The 20,235-nt window shown below is 49.1% G+C and overlaps 2 protein-coding genes across 13 annotated transcripts in view; one reads left to right on the top strand and one right to left on the bottom strand.

Moving 5' to 3' along the window:
* Positions 1-20,235, top strand: part of CDH23 (cadherin related 23) — a 181,927-nt gene that overhangs the window by 81,571 nt on the left and 80,121 nt on the right. For all 11 annotated transcript variants that reach the window (XM_019286531.3, XM_019286532.3, XM_019286530.3 and 8 more), the window contains 3 exons: positions 4,096-4,174; positions 13,118-13,230; positions 15,181-15,369. In XM_019286531.3, coding sequence (XP_019142076.3) covers positions 4,096-4,174; positions 13,118-13,230; positions 15,181-15,369 — 381 coding nt within the window. The remainder of the gene's footprint in view (positions 1-4,095; positions 4,175-13,117; positions 13,231-15,180; positions 15,370-20,235) is intronic.
* The window catches only part of C6H10orf105 (chromosome 6 C10orf105 homolog), a 42,898-nt gene continuing 38,025 nt past the window's right edge, over positions 15,363-20,235 (bottom strand). For both annotated transcript variants that reach the window (XR_002045705.2, XR_002045706.2), the window contains one exon: positions 15,363-17,166. The gene's annotated coding sequence lies outside the window, so the exon portion shown is untranslated. The remainder of the gene's footprint in view (positions 17,167-20,235) is intronic.

Here is a 20,235-nt window from a genome sequence, read left to right as displayed (position 1 = left end):
TGGCAAAGCTCGGCGGTGTGGTTTTCATCCTCAAGAGGGTTTTTGGATGTGTGTCCTCACAGCAGCTGTAGACTGGGTGGCATGGTTGATGTTGAATGTCATGGAAAGGAGGGGTTGTAAGGACTGGCGCAGGCTGCCAGGGTAGTAGTGGAATCACCATCCCTGGAGGGATTTAAAAGCCATGTGGATGTGGCACTTGGGGACATGGGTTAGTGGTGGCCTTGGCAGTGCTGGGGGAATGGTTGGACTGGATGATCTTAGAAGGCTTTTCCAACCTAAATGATTCTGGGATTCCATGTCCTCCAGACAAGTTGATAGGAGCTGGAGGAGACAGGCTATTTCCCCTTGCAGAGCTGCTGTGGTTCTGATGAGCGCCTGCTTCTGCACCTCATCTGGTGCGTGGTGCAGGCAGTGCTGCAGCTTCGCTTTGCAGGTGAAGGAGGAGAAATCCACTCTCCAGGAGACCAGCTGAAGGCTCTGAACCTGTGCTTCATCCCACAGGGAGCCACGTGAAGGCAAGAGTGAGGCCAAACCCCACTGGCACATGGCCCCAAGACCAGCAGTTGTACTTCCTTGCAGTAGAATGGTACAGATACATGTCAAACATCATTAAAACAGTTTTAATTCTGCAGCACCATCCCCCTCCTCCTCAGAAACTCCTTGAGTTGAAGAAATAATGTAGAATCAGTGCTGGTTTTGCCCTAGAGTCTCAATAGCTCCGAGTTAATTCTTTCTTACAATATTTTCAGCCCATCAGTGTGAACACTTTATTAAAAGCTCAGGGTTTTATTAAAAAAGGATTGATTTACCCCTGCCCCTCTTCAAAAAACCCTGAGATTTTGTTTGGATAATGTGCCATTCTTTATTTTCTTTCCCTTTTTTTAAGCATAGGCTTTCCCAGATTATTACTTTTCTAAACCTCCTTCCTCCTTCCCCAGAGGGGAAAAGTTATTCTGTTCTCTCTGTATCCAGCAGCCGAGCCCTCTCCTTGCAGCCACTGCTGTCTGCAGTAGGCAGGCAAGGTGTGACTTGTTTTAAAAGAAAAGTCAGGAATATTTCGGAGTTTCTAAGAGCTGCAGGGTCTTGCCACAGATACCCAGGGCAGGGCTCTTGGTGCTGGAAGTCAGCCTGTGGTTTCTGTGAGTAAGTGGATCCTTGCCAGGTGTGTTTAGCTGGAGGCGGTGAGAGGGTCCCCTCCAATTTAGGGTTGCAGTTGGCTGCCCTTCCTGCACTAAGATGGATTGTGAAAGGAATGGTGTTGTGTTCCAATTGGGAATTGTTGAGATGTGGTTCATGGACGGTGATCTTTGCCATTGCGGTGTGGCTCCAACACTTGGTACCCTCACTACAAAGCCAATCCTTATGGCATGGATGTTATTCCTACCCTGTGCCACTTGCTCAGCCCCTTCCTGGAAGGCTCAAGATTGCTCCCAAACACTCTGGATGCTCAGGAAGGGACCGTCCATCCCCAGGAGGTGGCGTCTGCCAGTCTCGTGGACATTGGAAGAGTCTTGTGAAGGACCTGTCAGGAAGGATGGAAACCAGGTGGGATGTGAAGGATCTTGCTGTGGTTCCAGGAGACGGCATCCATGGATGGTAGGGAGCCGAGCACTGCTCCATCACGTGTTGCTTGGACACTGGTGAAACGTGGCTTGTCCCCAGGAGAGGCTTGTGGAGCGGGAAGAGGAACATGGAGCTGCAAGGAGAGCAGGGGGAGCCCCAACACCAAAACCCAGCAGCATGATATCATCATCACGGGCCTGCCAAGGACAGGGTGAATTGCAGCATGGTCCCTCTCAGCCCTCATTCCTGTAATCAAATGTCTGGATAATTTCTTTCCTGTGGGCATCTCTGTGGCACACGCTGCTGAGATACCCGAATGAGATTCCCCCTCCACCCCTCCCAAACTTCCCCTGCTGCCACATCCACGCTCATCCTTTTATCTCTCCCTCCAGCCCTTCCTCTTGGCTCCTCCAGGAGGGGCCTCTCCCTCAGATAAAGCGGCCCATTGCTATTCCCCAGCCATCGCAGGGCCCTGCCTTCTCCCGCAGCTGCCTTCCCTCTGCAGGAGACAATTCCCATTCCATGCTGCTCCCGAGCTGTGTGACAGGTGACGAGCGAGCTGTCAGACAGATCTGGTGCCTTCACCCACTGCCCCTTCCATGGGGGAGCTCCTGCTGCGCTGGGGAGGGGAGGGGGCTTACATCTGTCCTGTGGGACAGATTAAAGATTGTGTGGACTTTGATTCTGCTGAATATGAGTATAATGTATAATACAAGACATAAGATATATTAATACATATAATACAACATACAGTAAATAATATATATATTATATATATAATACAATTATATGTATATGTATAGTATGAGGTATAATATATTATAATTTAGGCAAAACTATGCTGGGACAGAGCACACTGAAATGCATCACCCTTTTTTCTCCCCCACTTTGCCCTGCCCTGCTTTCCACATCCCCTGTTCTGCTTTCCTACCTGCTCCTTCCCCACTTTTCCAGTGGTTTTTCTCTCTCTGTACTCCTTGGGAAAGCACAGTTATTGTCAGTAATTTAGAGGCTCTCTGAGCGGCTGCTGAGCCTCACCAGCCGAGTGCTGCTCAGAGGCCAGTGACCTGGGATTTATGGCTAATGTTCTCGGTTAATAACATGGATTTACTTAAGGAGTCCATTGAAATGCCCTCGGAGATCAGGGAACCGCAGCCTGCCTGGCCCTGGGAGCCTTCTTTATGGCCAGCAGCGGCATTGAGCCCACAGGGACACGGATCTGGAAGCCAGGGAAGATGGCAAGTCCCTGCTTTCCACCGGTGATGTTTCTGCCACAGCTTTCCCTTTGGTCTTCAAATGATGGATTGCAGGGCAAGCACAAGGCTGCCGACCCGCTCTGCTCCCTCATTAGATATGCAAACGCCTCTGCTGACATTTCCTTTGAGGGGAAAAAAAATTAAAAAATTTGCTGCTTTCCCCACTGTTAATAAGCCAATGAAAACAAGAACAGCTGAGTTGTAAATTTTTTCACACTACATTAATTACGGGCATGTGCATGTGTTGGTATTCACAGGGGCTCACTGCACTGCGGCGGTGGAAGTTGACTTATGGAGCAGGATATTTTTATTTCAAGAGCTAAACAAGAATTTTGGGTCCCTCTTATGTTCTTCTTGTCAGTTCTGGGGGACTCTTGGATCTTTCTGCTGGGCTATAGGAACAGTGTGTCCTGCAGGATGGAGGATGAGGTGGGTGAGCTGGCAGTTGCAGAAGCTCCTGCCTGTGGGCAATGCCTGGTTCTCAGCATCTGTCCAACCCTCCTCCTCAAGGGTTTCAGTTAAAATCTCTGCAGCTCACTTAGTTGTGCAGCTGGATGCTGATGGTCAGTGTGAGCATCCCTTATGGCTTGGGGTGCCTCATTTGAGGAACGCAGTGGGAGAAGAGGAAAGGCTGAAATTGGGAAGCCAGTGGAATATTAAACTGGTGTAGTGACCAAGCCGAAGGTCATAGTGAAAGGGAATCATTGCCTTTGGTTCTTGAGGGACTGCAGAGTGAAAATCCCTGAGGCAGAGGAGCACATGCTGTTGCCTGTCAGCTGTGACTCTGTGAGGAGGCTTCTCCTGGCTTTCCCAAGGCTGCACCTTCAGTTCTTGCTTCCTCTTCTTCCTTGAGCAGCAATAGCTGTGCTTGTCACAGTGACCTCACTTCAAATACTGCTCCTGTGGGCAGGGGAGGAGCAGCACAGGGACAGAGTGTGGTGGGGTTCTCTCCAGACACTACGGAGACTTGCCCTGGCACAAACCTTCTGCACAGTGAAGCTCATCCTGCTCGGGGCTTTCCTTAGAGGACATGTCCTCCTAGTCACGCCCTCAGCATTCCCAGCTACATCCTGGCGTGGGTTAGCAGAATTCTGCAGCTCACACCAGAGTGATGAGTGGTGAGCCTGAACTGCTCCAAGGGCAGGTGATGGGACTTTTCCATGGCCTGCCATGTCCTAGGGCAGGTTATCCCTCAGCACCTGGCCCACGGCGATAGGTGCAGGCCATTCTGGGAGCCCCAGCAGTGCTGTGACACCTGTCCCCTGTCCCTCCCCAGGGTACCACTGTGCGGATGATAACAGCCATCGACCAGGACAAGGGACGTCCCCGGGGCATCGGCTACACCATCGTCTCGGGTGAGTCTTGGGGGACATGGAGGTGACTCCAGAAGGGATGGATGGAGGGGATAGCCCTGCAATAAGTCTTTGTACCTCCCATCCCTGGGAAATCATGGAATAGAATAGACAGAATGACTTAGGATGGAAGGGGCCTTAAAGATGATTGTTCCAACCCCCCTACCATGAGCAGGGACACCTTCCACTAGACCAGGTTGCTCCAAGCAGATTTGACAATATCTCACACTGAAACCTTTCATTCCTGATGATGAACCACAAACAGCTCGGCTTCACACAATACCACGGAGGGGATTTTCTGTTCAGGAAGGGAACGCGAGTGATGGTGGACTGAATGGCTCCTGGTGGTTTCTGTGGTGTTTCCCAAAAGCTTCGGAAGCTGGGATGCAAGGGCTGGGCCCGTGAGGGTACAGAGCTAGATAATGAAGCTTAATTAAAGTGGTGGTGGCTTTCTGCCTTCTGACAGGCACATGGATTGAGCCTGCCTTTGCTGTCGGGCTCTGAAGGCTGGGAACCCTTCTTGGTGTGGATGAGCGGATCATTGCTGGGCAATGCTTGGCCCCTTTGGCTGCGCAGCCTGCGGATCCCTTCCGATGGCAACAGGGGCAGGGCAGGCTGGGAAGGTGTTTCCAGATAAAACACAGCTTCCTTATGGAAAAGCCAGTTTTGGTGGCTTGGGCCCGTTCATTTAAGATGCCTTGAGCTCAGCAATCTCTGCAATACCCCAGCAGACTTTGATGCTCACAGGGCTGCACTCAGATGCTGCTTTGGTGAGGACAGACAGACTGCTCGAGGTGACCCAGGCATGAGGGACCAGCTTGGTGGGTGTGGGTTGTAACCCTATTCCTGGCATCACTTTTGGGGGGGACTTCTTCCCAGCAAGAAATGGCAGCAGTGCCTCCCCTCCCCACTGTGCCACATGCTCCCAGTGCTGCCTACACGTGCAGAAATAATTTCCCAGTTTCTTCTCCTTAAAGCCCAGCCTTTTCAAACCCTCTTTTAATCAGCCTCGAGGGTCAAGGTGATTTCACCCTGACTTTCAAGCGCACTGATCCTGACTGCAAGTATCCAGACTTTGAAGATGCGAGGATGATTTATTCCTCTAATTCCCTCTGCAGTTTATTTGAGAGGTTCACCCAGATTGTGGGTAGCAGCTGGCCAAGGTGAAGCAGGGACTGTCTTTTGGCTGATATGGGATCTTTTTCACTGGAGACTGGACTGAAACATCAATCTAATTTTGCAGAGATTGCTGAATTATGGTGAGGATGGTAAAATAGCTGTCAGCCTGGCCATCCTGGCCTGGGTGGGCAGTGGGATGGTGGAAGGGGAACCAGGATGCTCTGGGATTCAGGTGGTGGTGGAATATGGAGAGACCTATAGGAAGATCACTGCACACAGCCTTGCATCTGCTTGTGTATGCCAAGAGCTTAACCCTTGCCCGCAATCCTGCCTAGTGGGGACAGCTCTCCTGTCAGAGGATCCAGCAGAACAGATCAAAGAGTGATTAAACTACTTTGCACTATTATTTTTTTTCCCAAACATGAGAATTACGAAGTGTTTTCTAACTGGCCAGGAATCCTCCTGTCGTCACCAGGGTCTCATGGAAAAGGGGTTGGATGGGAATGATCAGCCTATAGACAGAGCTGATGTGACTTTCTCATGTCTGAGAGTCCAGACGCAGGACTGGCATCTAATGCACTTCCAAAATCCTGCTCACCCAAGGCAAACCTTTTTTTTTTGGCAGGCAGGTAAAGCCTAATTAATTTCTCATTATCCTCAATCATGATGGTAAAGGTCAGCGAGCAGATTTTTTGCCTGAGCTGGAAAATTTTTATGGCAATTTTGCAAAAAAAAAAAGCCTAACATATGGGAACGGGGAAGCAAATTAAATTAGAAACCGACCATAAGCAAAAGTGAAAGTGGCTGGTGGAAGTAGTAATTATACCTGGCTCTTCAGCTCCCTTCCAGGAGGGGAGGTGGCAGTGATGCTGCTCCCATTTCCCTGCAGGGATGGGTGATGCCTTTTCCCGGCTCTCACAGTTTTTTGGGCACAGGGTTAGCATGTGGCTGGTCTGATTTTGCCTTTTGGGCTTGTATATACAGCAGTAGAGAGCTGAGAAGCAACCTGGCCATCCATCATACCTTCAGTGTTAACACCTAAAGCATTGGTATGATTTGGAGGTGGGGTTTAAAAATTAATTTGGAATTGCTGCTGTCCTGTTCAGTTCCATCCCTCGGGCAGCCACGGCCAGGGATGTACTGCAGCAGCTCTTATTTATACAGCTATCTCCAGCACAAGGTCCTCCCGTGACAGGAACACAATAAAACTAAAAGATTAACCATAACCACATAAAATACGACTGGAGATCTAACTTTATGCTGCCAGCTTACAAAGCTGTTAAGGCTGAGATGACGGAGGAGCACGGTGTAGCTGTGCCATGGCTTTGGCTACTTGTCCTGCCTGCATTGGGAATAATTTCCATATCTAACAGGGAAATGCCATTCAGTTGTTATTCCCCCTTCCTCCCCATCAGAGTGTTTTAACTCCAGGAAAATGTACTTTTTCGCTTCACACTTCACAAGGAGTGGGCTCACTGCCTAGTTAAAAAAGAAATCCAGATTGAGACCTCACAGTTCAAGCCCCTCGTGCCAACAGGCTGGTCAGTGCCAGGGCTCCCATTGCTGCAAAGGGTGTTCCTGCTGCTTTTCCTGTGGCCAGAGCCCTGTGAAAGCCCTCCCTCCCCGGCTGCAGTGACGGGTTGGAGATGCTCAGCCACTGAGGTCAGGACTCTGTTTGAAGGACAGATAATTAATCCAGCAAAGTAATCCACAGCTCCTTTTTGGCAGATTTATGGAGATAGCCTCTGTACTGGGGACTCTGCCTCATCATCTTTCATTTCCCAGGCAAAGCGAGTGACTTGTTGTATAACACGACCTGTTCTAGATAAGGCTTTTCATTTAGGGGAACTCTCTGGCCTAACAGAGATTGATTTTCCCGGCGGAAATTGGGAGGGCCCTGGCGTTTTGGGCAGGATCAGCCCTGCAGACGGCAGTGTGTTTTCACATTTGCTGCTGCTGCATATCGCCTGGGGCATGGGGAATCCTCTGGCTCTTTAAGGGAAGGATTTTTAGCGTGAATTAAATGGCAATTTAATTAATAGGCGGGAGGAGACTTTGGCCCGCAAGCTTTTACTACAAAAACATATTGACTCACATGTTGCTGGCTAGCAGTAAACTTTGGGCTTCATTTATTTCCAGGATAGTCAGGAGACTTGGAGTCTCCAGGCAGGAGTATGTGAAGGTGACCTGTGCTGCTTGGGCAGGCACGGAAGGGTTAACCCAGGGGAAAGGGTCCCAAATGTCAGTCTCTGACTGCCTGACACATTTCAGGTGCAGTGATGGATGGGCAATGGGAGATTGCACAAGGGCAATCCATACGTCCTTCCTGGGGCTTGGAAAGTCCTTCAGGAGAGAGGGGAGTGAGCTTTCTTTCAGTCAGAGAGCTGGTCCTTAGGGCTATTCACAAATCCTTAGGGTTGGGGGTTCCCTCCCCCTCCAAGTGGATTGTTTTATGGGACTGATGCAGTTTCTAGCAAAGCCTCTCTTCCTTAAGGTGGTCCATCCTGAGGGAAACATGAATTAAAAAACATTATTTGCACAATGTTATAGAAGTGTGACTTACAAAAGTGCAAGGGAAGCTGAAAAGAATTGTTCTCCATCTCCTGGATTTCCTGCTAAAGAATAAAATGTCATATATATAAATATTTTTTTCTGTATTAAAAAAATATATATATATATATATGAGTAAAAATCAGTGCAGTAGCTCAGAACATGTTTCCCATGCTCTTAACAGAGCCAGTGTGCCCCACTGCCTTCCTTATGAAAGTGCAGCATGAATCCTTGAGGAAAGGTCAAGTGGCCAAAGAGGTCTCCATGCCCTCAGCTGCTGACATTGCCCTGCGTAGCTTGACCTGACTTAATAAAGAAGGCAGGGCAAAGCAACCACTTCCCTAAAACCCTTAAACCAGGCATCAGGTAGAACCCTTGGAAGTGGGGACCTGCTCATTTTACTATTCCCTACATCGCGCCAGCTTTTCCCCACATTCGACTCGCTCGGTGAGCTACCGGGGTCTTAAAGCTCTCATAAATTACACCTGCTGGGAGGGCCTTCCAGTGTGATTTAAAGGCAGCCATCATAGCAGAACATTTCTGTAGGAGGACACACTGATGGGTGGAAAAGTGCTTTGCGCCACGTTATCCATCAAAAGCTGTTTTTCCCACCCTGCCAATGCAAGAGGATGAGACAGCACAAAGCAAAGATGGTGGCTGCGGTCACAGCCCCTCTTTCCTTGGCTCAGTTGCTCCCCATCTTTCTCCACGCTGTTAATGATGTTTTGTTGTCACATTGGCATCTGGCTTCGGCTCCCTGGCAATCCAGGAATCATTGGAAAGAGATATGATTGGGATAATGGTTTGCATGGCAGGTGGTCCCCCAGCAAATGGCCCTTGGTAATTAAAACTATACATTCCCTTTTATGTGTAAATAGGAAAAAAAAGCGTATTTTCTGTTTAATTTCTGAGACTTCCTATTTAACTTGTGGTATTTAATGTGTATTCAAGGCTGAGCAACCTGGTCTAGTGGAAGGTGTCCCTGCCTGTGGCAGGGGCTTGGAATGAGATGATCTTTAAGATCCTTTCCAACCCAAACCAGTCTGGGATTCAATGTTGACAACCGGTGGAGAAAGATGAACCAGGACCACCTCTGTTCATGTTGTGGCTATAAAAAGCAACTGGTTCTGAGATGATTTTCAATGAAGGAATTTCAGAAAGCTGTGGAGCCTGGAGATGTGAGGTTTACATCAAAAAGCCCATTTTAGATGATGTGGGGGAATGATGGTTGTGGTCCAAGACTCAGCATCCTTTTGTGTGAAGAATTACACTCAGAGCAGAAACTCTGCGGGCTCTGTTCTCTCTGGTACTTGGCCACAGCTCCCAGGAAATTTGGGAGGGAGAAGATTGCACCTTGGGTGATAAATATCTCCTTTTATTTCCTTGTACTGTACATTCCATTCTAAAAAAGGGAACTATGCAAGCATGTGATCTGGAAGATCAGGAGTTCTGCTGGTTGTGCTAGAATGGACAAATCCTTTGGGAAAGATACTAAAAAGGCCTGTTTGCAGAGCAGGCATGTGAGAAGGAGCACTGGCACACGGCTTTGGGCTCGGATCTGTTACCCCTAAGAGCTGCGTCTTCCCAGAAGAGCAGCAAACCAAAGTCCCGAGCAGGAGAAAGGGGCACTGTTTCACTGTTCTATACAGCAACTCGATTTCCCGGAAAACTCAGACTGTAATAACCCCTTTTCCTTTGGAAATGACTTGTTGCCTTTGAATTTAAGCACAGGGCAAGGTCCCTGCCCTGGCAGTGCTTCCCTGCCTGTGGCCAGGGGGCAGAAACTCAAGGTGAAGAGCAGCAGGGTGCTCACGGCAGCTGATGGACTATTTATACGCTAATAACTGTGTCTGTTGCTGACTCCATGAACCACATCCAACAGCATCTATTTCGGTGCCGAGGAGCCCTGACGGAGCACATTTCGATTAATAAATTATCCGGAGCAAGGTGTGTGATGGGTTCCCCTTTCACATCTCATGAAAGTCACCCGCTCCAAGTTCAGTGGCGGCTTCCCAACATGAGCAGCCCTTCCTGCAGAGGGGGTGGGAAAATTATCCTGCCCAGGGAAAGCAGCTTGCCCTGAGTGACAGGTAGCTCTTCACTAGAGCAGGACAGTAGCTGCATCTCTCCCTCCGAACAATTTGAACATGCTCAAAGGCTAAAGGGGTAGGGAGGAAGGAGGAGATATTGATGTCTTCTTTATTTTTCCCCCTTTTTTTTTTCCTTTTTCTTCCCCCCCTTCTCTGGGTTTGAGCCAGTACTTTTAATGGCCTTTTTAAACTGAGAGCTTGGCTGAGGGCAATTAAACATTATGGCTCTCATCTATAAAACCCCTCGTTATAGCAGTGTTTCTCCAAAATGACGCCTATGCCACCATCCGTTCCTCAATGAGCCTGGAAAAACATTCGGAATGGGCTTCTGTGATCCATCCCATTGCTCCCAACCCAGCATCCCGTCAGTCCCTGCCTTCTCGGCTGCAGTGTATGCAGGAGCTGCTGCTGTCCCTGTACCTGCACATGGACAGGCGGATGGGAAACTTTTCCTTCTACTTGACCCATGTCACAACAAAAAGCTGGGTTTGTAGGCCCTGAGCAAGCCTGGTCCTTGCCGGGTGGGAGCAACAGGTCTGTCAGAAGTGGATTCATACTGCTGTCCCAAAGGTCTCAATTTTTTTGTTGTTGTCATTCTCCCCTTCACTCTGTCTTTTTGATATTTAAAACATTTGTCCTTTGTTTTCCTTCTCTCTGCTCTTCTTCGCATTTTGCTGCCCAGCCTTTCCCTTCCTGTCCTTTAATTTCTGCCAGGTCCCTGTGTGTCCCTCTGGTCTCTCCAGAAAGACACAATTGGCTAATTTCCCCCCACCTTATTTTTTTTCCCCTTGTTCTCAGGAAAGTGAAGGCGTGTGAAGATGATTAGAGAGATTTTGCAAGGAAAATGTCTCGGGAAATGGGCATTAGGATCACTGGTCAGAGCAGTGAGGAAGTGGTGGTTGGAGAGGTATTGTAGAGGAAATCATGAAAGGCCTCTGGGGGATAAGTTTGGAGACACCTCTTTCCTTAAATTTGCAAATTCACAAAGTCAGGAATTCTCTGCTAGCAGAAAGGAAGCCCCAGTGGGCATAGGATGAGTATCTGATGCTGTTGGGGAGGCTGAGATAAAGAAAAGCCTCTGGTGTGCAGCCTGGGAGGCCTTTGGGTCCCCAGTTTAGTTGCTCATCCTTCAAAAAGTGACTGTGGTCAAATATGAAATGCATAACCATTTTTAGGACACGGAACACAGCACTGTGTTCGGTCAAATTCCTGTCCTATTGACCTAATTCCACTAAATTCCATTGTTCCTGCATTTTATTACACTTTATATTAGGGGGAGGTGACCCCGAGGTGTAAACTTGACCGTGGCACCCTGGTATCCTGGAGCATTTAAATGCCTCACAGCACAGTCCAATCCATCTTGTGGAGTGCCCTTCAGAGCTGGGATCGGAAGAAGCTTCCTAAGGAGTCAGCCATAAATTACAGTGCAGGAGTGGGAAGTCAGGATGGAAAGAGGGGAATTGTCCAAGGGAGGAAACTGGAGATCTTCATGTACAGTGGCAAAAGATTAGGAAAAAAACCAACAAGGCTGCTTCTAATATTTTAAGTAGCCTGGCATCAGCTCATTAAGCTGGTGAGAGGTCAGTGGGGCATTTCGGATGGAGAGAAGAGAGGACCAAGGACAGGAATGGGAGGAATTTGGTCCAGGAGGAAGATAGAATGGCTCAGTAATGGGGAGAAAGGTATTAAGGCAGTTAGGGCTCTGGGAGAGAGAGGAGAGGCCAGGTGGCTCCTGGGGTGGGAGGGAGGGAATGGCCAGACTGGAGACTTTGGCCATCCTGAGAAAGGTGCAGCTGTGATCAAAGAGAGGTTGGAAGGGAATGAGGTGGATGCTGAGTGATGGGAAACAACCTTCTGCGGCAGAAGATCTGTCTTGCAGCTCCCTTCCAGGGAAATGACAAATGCTGTGTGTGTTTCGTTTATGCTGAGATGTATCGAGAAGACAGGATTTATATTTTACTTCCTTTTGACTGGGATGACTAGAATGTACCTGCAGGGTTTCCTGGCTCCCGTCTGGGTCTGGATCAGGGGTTTCTGCATGCCTTGAGATGCTGAGGGGAGCTGTGTGGGTGACCATATGCCAGGATATAACCTCCTTGGTCGTCACTAATTCAGCAGACTGCTCTGGTTTTGTGTCAGGCTGGTGTCAGGCTGGTGTCAGGTGTCCCAGGCTCCACACACCAATTGCTTGCTTTTGTCTGGCTCACAGGGAGAGCACCTGGAGTTGTCACAAGTGCATTCCCAGAGGAGGACATTGTCCTTTTAGTATCTGCTGGCCATGAGACTCGAGTGTTGTCTTAATCCTCTCTGGGTGTCTAATTCCAGAGGAGAATTCAAGCTGGGGATGGGATGGTCCATGGAGGCAGCCCAGCCCTCTGTGGCATCCTGGCTGGTTGCTTGTATGTAGGGACAGGGGCCAAATTTGGTTCCAGTAGAGGAAAACCAGGCAGCTGCACAAGGTCAACGTATCTGGCAAGAGCATAAAAGCAGGGCAAGAGCCTGCACTACTTTGCTGATACTTTCCCTGGCTTCAAATACATCCAGCTAAGAAATTCCTGAGCTTTCTGAGGCTTCTCTATTACTTGATAGAATTTTTTTCTTTCTTTAAGTTCTTCAGCCTCTCCTTGAATACATGTGGACTTGTATCCCCCTCAGCACCCTCTGGCAAGAGGTCCCACAGCTAAACCACCACCTGTAATGTGGAGAATTCCTTGTGAGCTTGGTTCATCTGTGCTTCCCTGTGATTATCCTGGACTGGTGTCCCTTAACTCCTGTATTTTAGGAGACAGGCCATGCCCACCCTGGGAACACGGTACCCTGCGAATGCAGGTGGTCACTCAGAGGGAAGCAGCTGGATTTGGTCCTGCTTTCAGCTTTGCTGTTGCACGTTTTAATAACTAAACCCCTTTGAAATTCTTCAGCTGCTTCCAGCATTGGCAACTTTTGACTGTGGAGGAAGAGCCCCATTTTGAGCCCTAAGCCGGGGCAGATGAGAGGAGGAGAGGAGTGTTAGAGCCATGACATTTTAAAGCACATTGGAATGGTATGCCAGGTTCCCAGAGCCCAGTGCAGCCTGTGCCCAGCTTGGAGCTCATGTCCTCCTGCTTCTCTCCCTCTGTTAACCCCAGCACTTTTTGGGATCAGCTGTGCCAGCTGCTTGCGCTCACATTCCTGTTATTTTTCTCAGGTAACACCAACAGCATCTTTGCACTGGACTACATCAGCGGAGCCTTAACCCTGAATGGGCCCCTGGACCGTGAAAATCCCTTCTACAGTGCTGGATTCATCCTCACAGTGAAGGTGAGCCCTCCTCCAGCCAGGAAGCACATTGACAGAGCAGGATGCAGAGGGCATCCTGCCTGGGGACAGCCCCTTCCAGGTAGCGCTGCAAACCTGGGATATGTTGTTCTTTTGGGCATGCAGAGCCATGATGTGCTGGCCAAGGCAGGTGAGATGTTAAGCACAGCCGTCTTGTCTGGTGGCCCAAAACATCATTCACTCAATATGGATGTATAAGGGCATTTTTGGTGTCCTGCCTGTGGCCGTGTCTTCTGGCAGCATGCAGATACCCCGAGGTTGCATATAGCACCAGACACATATTCAGGCACCTGAATTGTGCCTGCTTTTGCCTGTTTCCCCTCTTTCTCCCCACCAAAACCCTGGATAAACATGACATTTTGTCTCGTCAGCAGGCAGTGGTGTAACAGGGCATCATCTGTGCCTGCCCAGCGCGGGGAGGGAGTGATGCTGGAAGTTGCCTTCTCAAGAAAAGGCACTGGAGCGTGGCTTTCCAGCCCCACCAGCCCCACCTGAGAGTGGCTCCCTGGCTCTGCTCACAGCCCTGTAATTAAAATCAATACTAAGCTGGGCAGCTGGTTGGAAACACATTTAGAAGTATAGATTCTGCTGGGCCAGGGTAGGGAAAAATCAGCGGTGTAGGAAGGGTCATTGATTGTGAGGGAGGCAGCCAGCACACCGCCTTCTTGTTTTGGCAAGTGTCATGCTTTTTGGAGGGGGGCAAAGAGACAAGAAATCAGACCCTCTAGGTCCCAGACACAGTTCATACCATGGGGCTTTGTGTGTGAGGAAGAGATCCTCACCCATCCGTGGTATCTTTTCATTCAGGTTTTGTAGTTTCAAAAATCAAGACAGGGAGGATTGTCTGATTTTAATAGGGACAAAAATATCTGTTTAATCTTGGAAAGGTTTGTGAGCCTGAAAACTTGCCCGTTTTCCTCCCTGCATGATAATGAAGTTCCAACCATATTCTGTTGATCTGATAGATTTCTATGTCCTATCCCCACAAACTTCGCATCCTCCCGCAAATGCCAGCTCTCTGTGTCCCGCATCCCCAGGACCCAGAATGTTCTCTGCTGCTCTCATCCTGGAGCACACAGTGAAAATACAGCTGGATTGCTCCTCGCTGGGATCAGCCTGTTCTGCTGTTGTGTGCAGAAGCAGTGAATAGCAATGAGCCGTGTGGGTCGTGATAGCGTTGCTTTTCCATGCCCACAGCAAAGCAAGATTATCCAAAGGACAAGAGGAAGGACTCAGCTTGAAAAGGCTGTTCCACGAGTCTTGCTTCTCTGGCATTAAAATCTGCACTCTTTCCTTTTGGGAAGGCAGAACTAAAGTCCTTCTTGAGACAGAGGTGTGATGTGGACTCATGACTCAGCTCTGTATTTAGACACATGTTGCCAAACCTATTTTAAGGTCTAAATCTTCTTTTCCTCTGGTGCCCTAGTTTTCCATCCCTATGTTTTTTAGCATCCTGTGTGGTTCACTGTCAGCTCCCATCCCCAGGGATGGCTGAGGAGAGATCATTGAGCCTTCCTTTATTTTGCGGACTGTCCCCTGCATCTCACAAGGGATATTTATTTTTGTTTAAATGCTTGTGGCAGAGAAAACTCCTACTTGTTCTTCTGTGACTCCGGATCCTGCCAACCTGTGGCGTGATAGAGGCAAGTGAGAACTTGGCCACAGCCATCCACAGCCATCCCAAGGGAAATGTTAAACCCCTGGGAAGTTTTGTGAGAGTATTGTGGGACCAAAGCGTGGGTGATGGGAGAGCTGGGCCAACATCTCTGTGTGTTAATGGGACAATGGCAGAGCCAGCTGGGCACTCTTCCATGGCAAAGTGGAGGAAGAGAAAGCTGCAAGTGTCTCTCACCACACCATGCACCATACACACTTTCTTTTACATTTATTCTTTCTGAAAAATAAAGGCTCCCCTGCTTTCTCTCCTTGCAGGGGACAGAGCTGAACGATGACCGCACTCCCTCCAACGCCAGCGTCACCACCACCTTCAACATCCTGGTCATTGATGTCAACGACAATGCTCCCGAGTTCAACAGCTCTGAGTACAGTGTGGCCATCCCAGAGCTGGCCCAGGTGGGCTTTGCCCTTCCCCTCTTCATCCAGGTGCAGGACAAGGATGAGGTGAGGTATCCTGTCCCTCCTTTGCGGGCTAGCACTGGTTTGGTTTTGGGCTGTGCAGGGGAGAAGTCGCCGAGGAACCTGTGATGAAGTGCATGGTTCTGTCCCAACATCCACTTTTTCAGTTCTTACTGCTGCCATTGCTCTGTTTGCTTGTGTACCCCAAGTCCAGTTTCCCTCCCCAGGGTGCAGGCATGGCACAAGCTCTAATGCAGCCAGGACTATACAGCCCCTGAGAGCCAGAAAATAGGATTGTCTGGGAGGCTGATCCCCGCCTGCTTCTGAGGGCTCTTGTCAGGCAGTGCATTGCCAGTCTGGTTTAGCAAAGGAGTTTTTCTTCTGGGCCCCCAGGGGACCTGCCAGGGACAGGGAAGACAGGAGCCCCAAGCTCTCTGCCCCGGCTGCTGAGGGAGAGGTGCTGCTGCTGTCACAGAGGAGGTAAGGGATGCCCATCAGCATGGGGAGGACTGGGATACCAGTTCATCACTGCAAACAAGCCAGGAGCGTTGGAGGCTTGTTCCTCCCACGTGTCAGTGGAGGTCCTATTTGTCACGCGCCGATCCGTGCCGTGTTAGGGATTGCAGCCTGTTTTCCAGCCTTGGGCTCCCAGCCTTCAATTACTCTGATTATTTGACTTGTGCAGTTCACGTCTGGCTGCTCCTGTGTGCTGGTCCCCCCCCAGCCCTGCCATGCTGCCGGGTGTCTGCTCCAAACCAGTGCTGACACCTCATGGTGAGCTGTCCAAAATCCCTTGGAAAGGCTCTGCCTGCAGGCTCCTGCTGTTCCCATTCTTCTTCAGGCTGAGCAGGAGATGAGGGGAGAGGATTTGTCAGAATAAATGGCATCGTAGAATGGTTTGGGTTGGAAAGGACCTGAAAGATCATCTCGTTCCAACCCCCCTGCCACAGGCAGGGACACCTTCCATTAGACCGGTGGTTCAGAGCTCCATCCAGCATCATGGCAAAACATCATCAGGGTGTTTTCCTGATGCTTCAGGTAATGGGAAACAAAACATCCTCCCCTGGCCCCCAAAATCCCAGTGGGTCAGTTAAAATGTGCATCTTTTCAGATGCCTTTTGTGACTCAGAAGATATACTTGCTGTTTCCTAGCCCGGGGTGGAGTTCACCCCGTCTCATCAAGCCACTCAGAAATCCCATTTTTTTTCATCTGAAGTGATTATGACATAGAACTAATAATCTACTGGTGACATGATGTCACCATACAGGAGTTATGAGTTCAGCCTGAAGAGGTGCAGATGAGCTATTAAGCAGATAAAGAGACTGTTTTTTCTTGAAAATGTCAATTGCTAATAAAGAAGATATGAATATGACAGATGCTTAGGATAGTTTCTGAATAGAGATGCTGTCATGCTTTATGAGAGATGTCAGCAGATCCATTCTTGAAGGGCATTGTAACACTTCTGTTTGTGCCACCAGGATGAAGGATCTGTCATTATTTCTGGTTAAAAGCTCATTTTATTGGAGTGACTCCCATTCAAGAATTCACTTTTCAGCCTTGCTAATTTTAAAATGGGAGAATAAAAAATAGCCTTGCCTTCCACATCGCACCAGCAAAAAATAGATGCTGTTCTTTTGATGTATTTCTTTAACTTCCTGAGATTTCCCCAAAAGAATTGGCTGAGATTTTTAAAACTGCTGAGAGAGGATCTCTTGTGCTGAGGGAATCTGAAGGAGTTTTACTGTACACGTCTTCAGAGACCATCATATTAGCACAGATTGCTTTGACCATGGCATTATTTTCACTGATAAGAAGCAGAGGAGAGTGGATTCTTGGAATATCTGGAGAGAGAAAAGTTACAAGCAATTGGTTACTTTTTTTCTGCATTATCCTGCAATGGATCTTCCTTATTTCCTCTCATGGATGCTTGCAACTGGGTTAACCATCAAGGTAGCACTTTGGGGGGAAAAATGGGGAGAAGATGCCCGGGTTGTGAAAAAGATGTGTGTGAGATAGAAGTAGGACTGCACCTACAGCCAGCACTGCTTCCCAGAGAAGTATTTCTAGAACTCTGAAGACCCATCAACTTTCAGTGAAAAAACTAAAGAAAGGTTAGATAGTTGCCTGACAGAGATATTTTGGGTGCTCAAGTACCCCGTGAGAGCTGTGAGGGTTTTACAAACCATCTGGATTTGAGGTAGCTGAGGTGGCACCGGGCTCTCTCATCTTTCCGTGGATGCAGGGGTGGGAGGATGTCTTGGCAAGGACCTAGGTCTTCAGGCAGGGATGTGACTGAGGACGTGGCTGACAGAAGCTATTCTGGCAGCACTAGCTTCATGCTGGAGATGACATGACTCATTTGTGTAAGGGGCAGAGGGAAACAAGAAGAGAATTATGCACATCTCCAGGGAAAGCAAAGAGAGAAATAAATGAGAGCAGATGGGTTGAGACATGGGAGATCAAAACTGGAGTCTTTGGGAAGATCACTTTGCTCGAGTTTGTCTCCTGCCTCCCAACTTATGTCATGAAGTCCTGAGAGAGTCCCTTGGCAGATTGGTTTCTTTCCTGAGCCAAGCCCCCCAGCCTTGTTCTGGCCCCTCCAGAAAATTCAGGCACTGCTCCTTCAGCGCTCCAGCTTGTTGAGGTCCTGCTTGGATGGAGTAGCCCACGCCTGGACCTTAGTCCGTGCAGGAGTCCTGTGGCGCTGGGTGGTTTTGGGGAGCCTTCCTGTCATTGTGCCTTTGTAGAGCTGGGCCTTTAAAACACACCGTGTGGGCTGCCAAGGCTGTTAAACAGGGTTTTTCATAATAAGGCCCACACAGCCTTTTTTAACTGTGGGGTATTTGGTCTTTCTTTCTTCTGGTGTGTTTTGCACAAACTGAAATGATGGCTTTTGGAAGGAGTCAGATTAAACAATTCAGCAAAGCACTTAAAAATGCATTTCCGAGGCACACAAGACCACACTGAAAGCCTGTGCTTGGATTTCCCTCTGTGTTGTAAGTGCCTTTCTGCAGCTTGGCTGGCATTAATCTCTCAGACAAGGTACCCAAGTGAGTGTGTCCAAGGAGAAGCCCTTCCTTGGAGTCTAGCCCCTGCAAACTCCCAGCTTCCATCCCCCAGATGTGGCCATGGTCTTGCTCCAGGAGGAGCTGGCTGGGGGTGCAAGGTGGAATGGGGAGCTTCTCAAGAGGGATGCAACCGGGTTGAGCTGAGGTGGCCCCACATGTGGATTTGGGGTGCAGCCAAGAGGTGTTCAACCAGGTGTGCTGGTTTTCCTTTCTGCATTCTCTAGGACTTAGTGGAAGAGAAAAAAGCATTAATTGCTGTGCAGCTGAGTTCCTCTCCCTGCCAGATAGAGAGCAGACCCTTGAACAGCTTTCCCAAGCCATTCAAGAGCTGTTTATGAAAATCCATTGAAGTTCCCCAGTGTTTAGACTGAGCCTACACTCAACTGGTCACCCCCGGGCTGTGGTTGGGTTCTCCTCTCATTCACATTGTGGTAGTTCAGCAGGGAGGAATAAATCCTGTGTATGAGGCAGAAGATTAAAGCATTGACTTACCTGCTTTTACAGCAAGGTTTGTTTCCAGGTTGAGAACTGGAGCCCTGAGCTGTGGAACAGGTTGGTGATAATTCAGAGGGCTCATCTGCTCCTGGGCTGGCTGATTTGGGGGACATGGATGTCCTTTTTGGATATGCTGATGTTCTATACCTGGTGGCTTGGTCACAGGGAGAAGGCAAGGGTTTGGCCATCCAGGAAAAGGGGCATGGTATCCTTCCGGTCATCCCCCATTTCCTGTGGCTCCAAGATCCATGGATGCATGTTAAGGGAAGCAGCAGCCTGCTCTCCCAGGGCATGCCAGGGAAACCAGCTCTCTCACCATGACTTCCACTTCATTTTCCTCGACACAGTTGAGTGAAGAGGAAGAAAAGGGCAGAGGCTGTCTGAAGCACCACTATGATGGCCTGACATTTCAAAATCATTTTGAAACAATTCTCTAAAATAAGCATATCGAGGAAGGTAAATGGGGAATTTAAAACAAGGAAAATCTGGGCCATGGGAATACGCTCTCTTTGTTGCACAGAGCTCCACCAGTGACCCCCATCAGGATATCCTGTGTGCCCATGCATGTGCAGGTGGCAATATATGAATCATCCAGGGCATATATATGCATATGACAGGCACAAGCACTATAAATATGATCTACATGGCAAGAAACTGTAAAGGGGAATTGACGGCGCACAAGTATTCTCTCCCAAAAGTGCCAGCTGCCAGTCGGGCTGAATTAGATTTCACAGGGGTTTTTGCAATACATGGAATTCACCAGCAAATTACCCTTAAAGAGGGAAAATCAATCATTTGGAGCAGAGATAAGCTGAAGGCGAGGCAGCCTCGGATTGATCCCGTCTGTGCAGGCGTGTGTGGAATTCAGCAGATAACCTGGGGAGAGCGGGGAAGGAGAAAACTCCTCCAGGAGGGAGGGAACGGGCAAGGACTGACACTTAGGATGGACAAAAAGATGGGAGAATAGGGCTGCTGGCATGGGGAGGAGGATCAGAAGGGTCGGGGAGCATTTTGCTCCAGGCATCCTGCATTGCCCGCCAGCCCAGTGAGTTCCTTAGGGATGCAGGGGACAAGCGCCAGTGCCCAGTGAGCCCTCAAAAGGGTTACTGGCACTGGGTGGGAGAGGGGTGCTGGGAGTCCAAGCTGGCTGGGCCGTGGGAGAGAGGCAGGCAACACCCAGAGAGCTGTTCTAAGTTAAATGCTTTGAAATGGGCATAGGGAATAACCCCCTTCATGTCTTGTCTTCTCAAAGCAGGGATTAAGCGTTATTTGTGTGTGACTCACTAGAACCAGGTGTACGTTATCCAAGCCCAACAAAAAGGCACTAATTGCTCTCAAAAAACCACC

This window comes from Corvus cornix, chromosome 6 (assembly GCF_000738735.6).
Source record: "Corvus cornix cornix isolate S_Up_H32 chromosome 6, ASM73873v5, whole genome shotgun sequence".
NCBI classification, from domain to species: Eukaryota; Metazoa; Chordata; class Aves; order Passeriformes; family Corvidae; genus Corvus; species Corvus cornix.
Note: the sequence above shows the minus strand (reverse complement) of the source record. Positions and strands in the feature narration are given on the sequence as shown.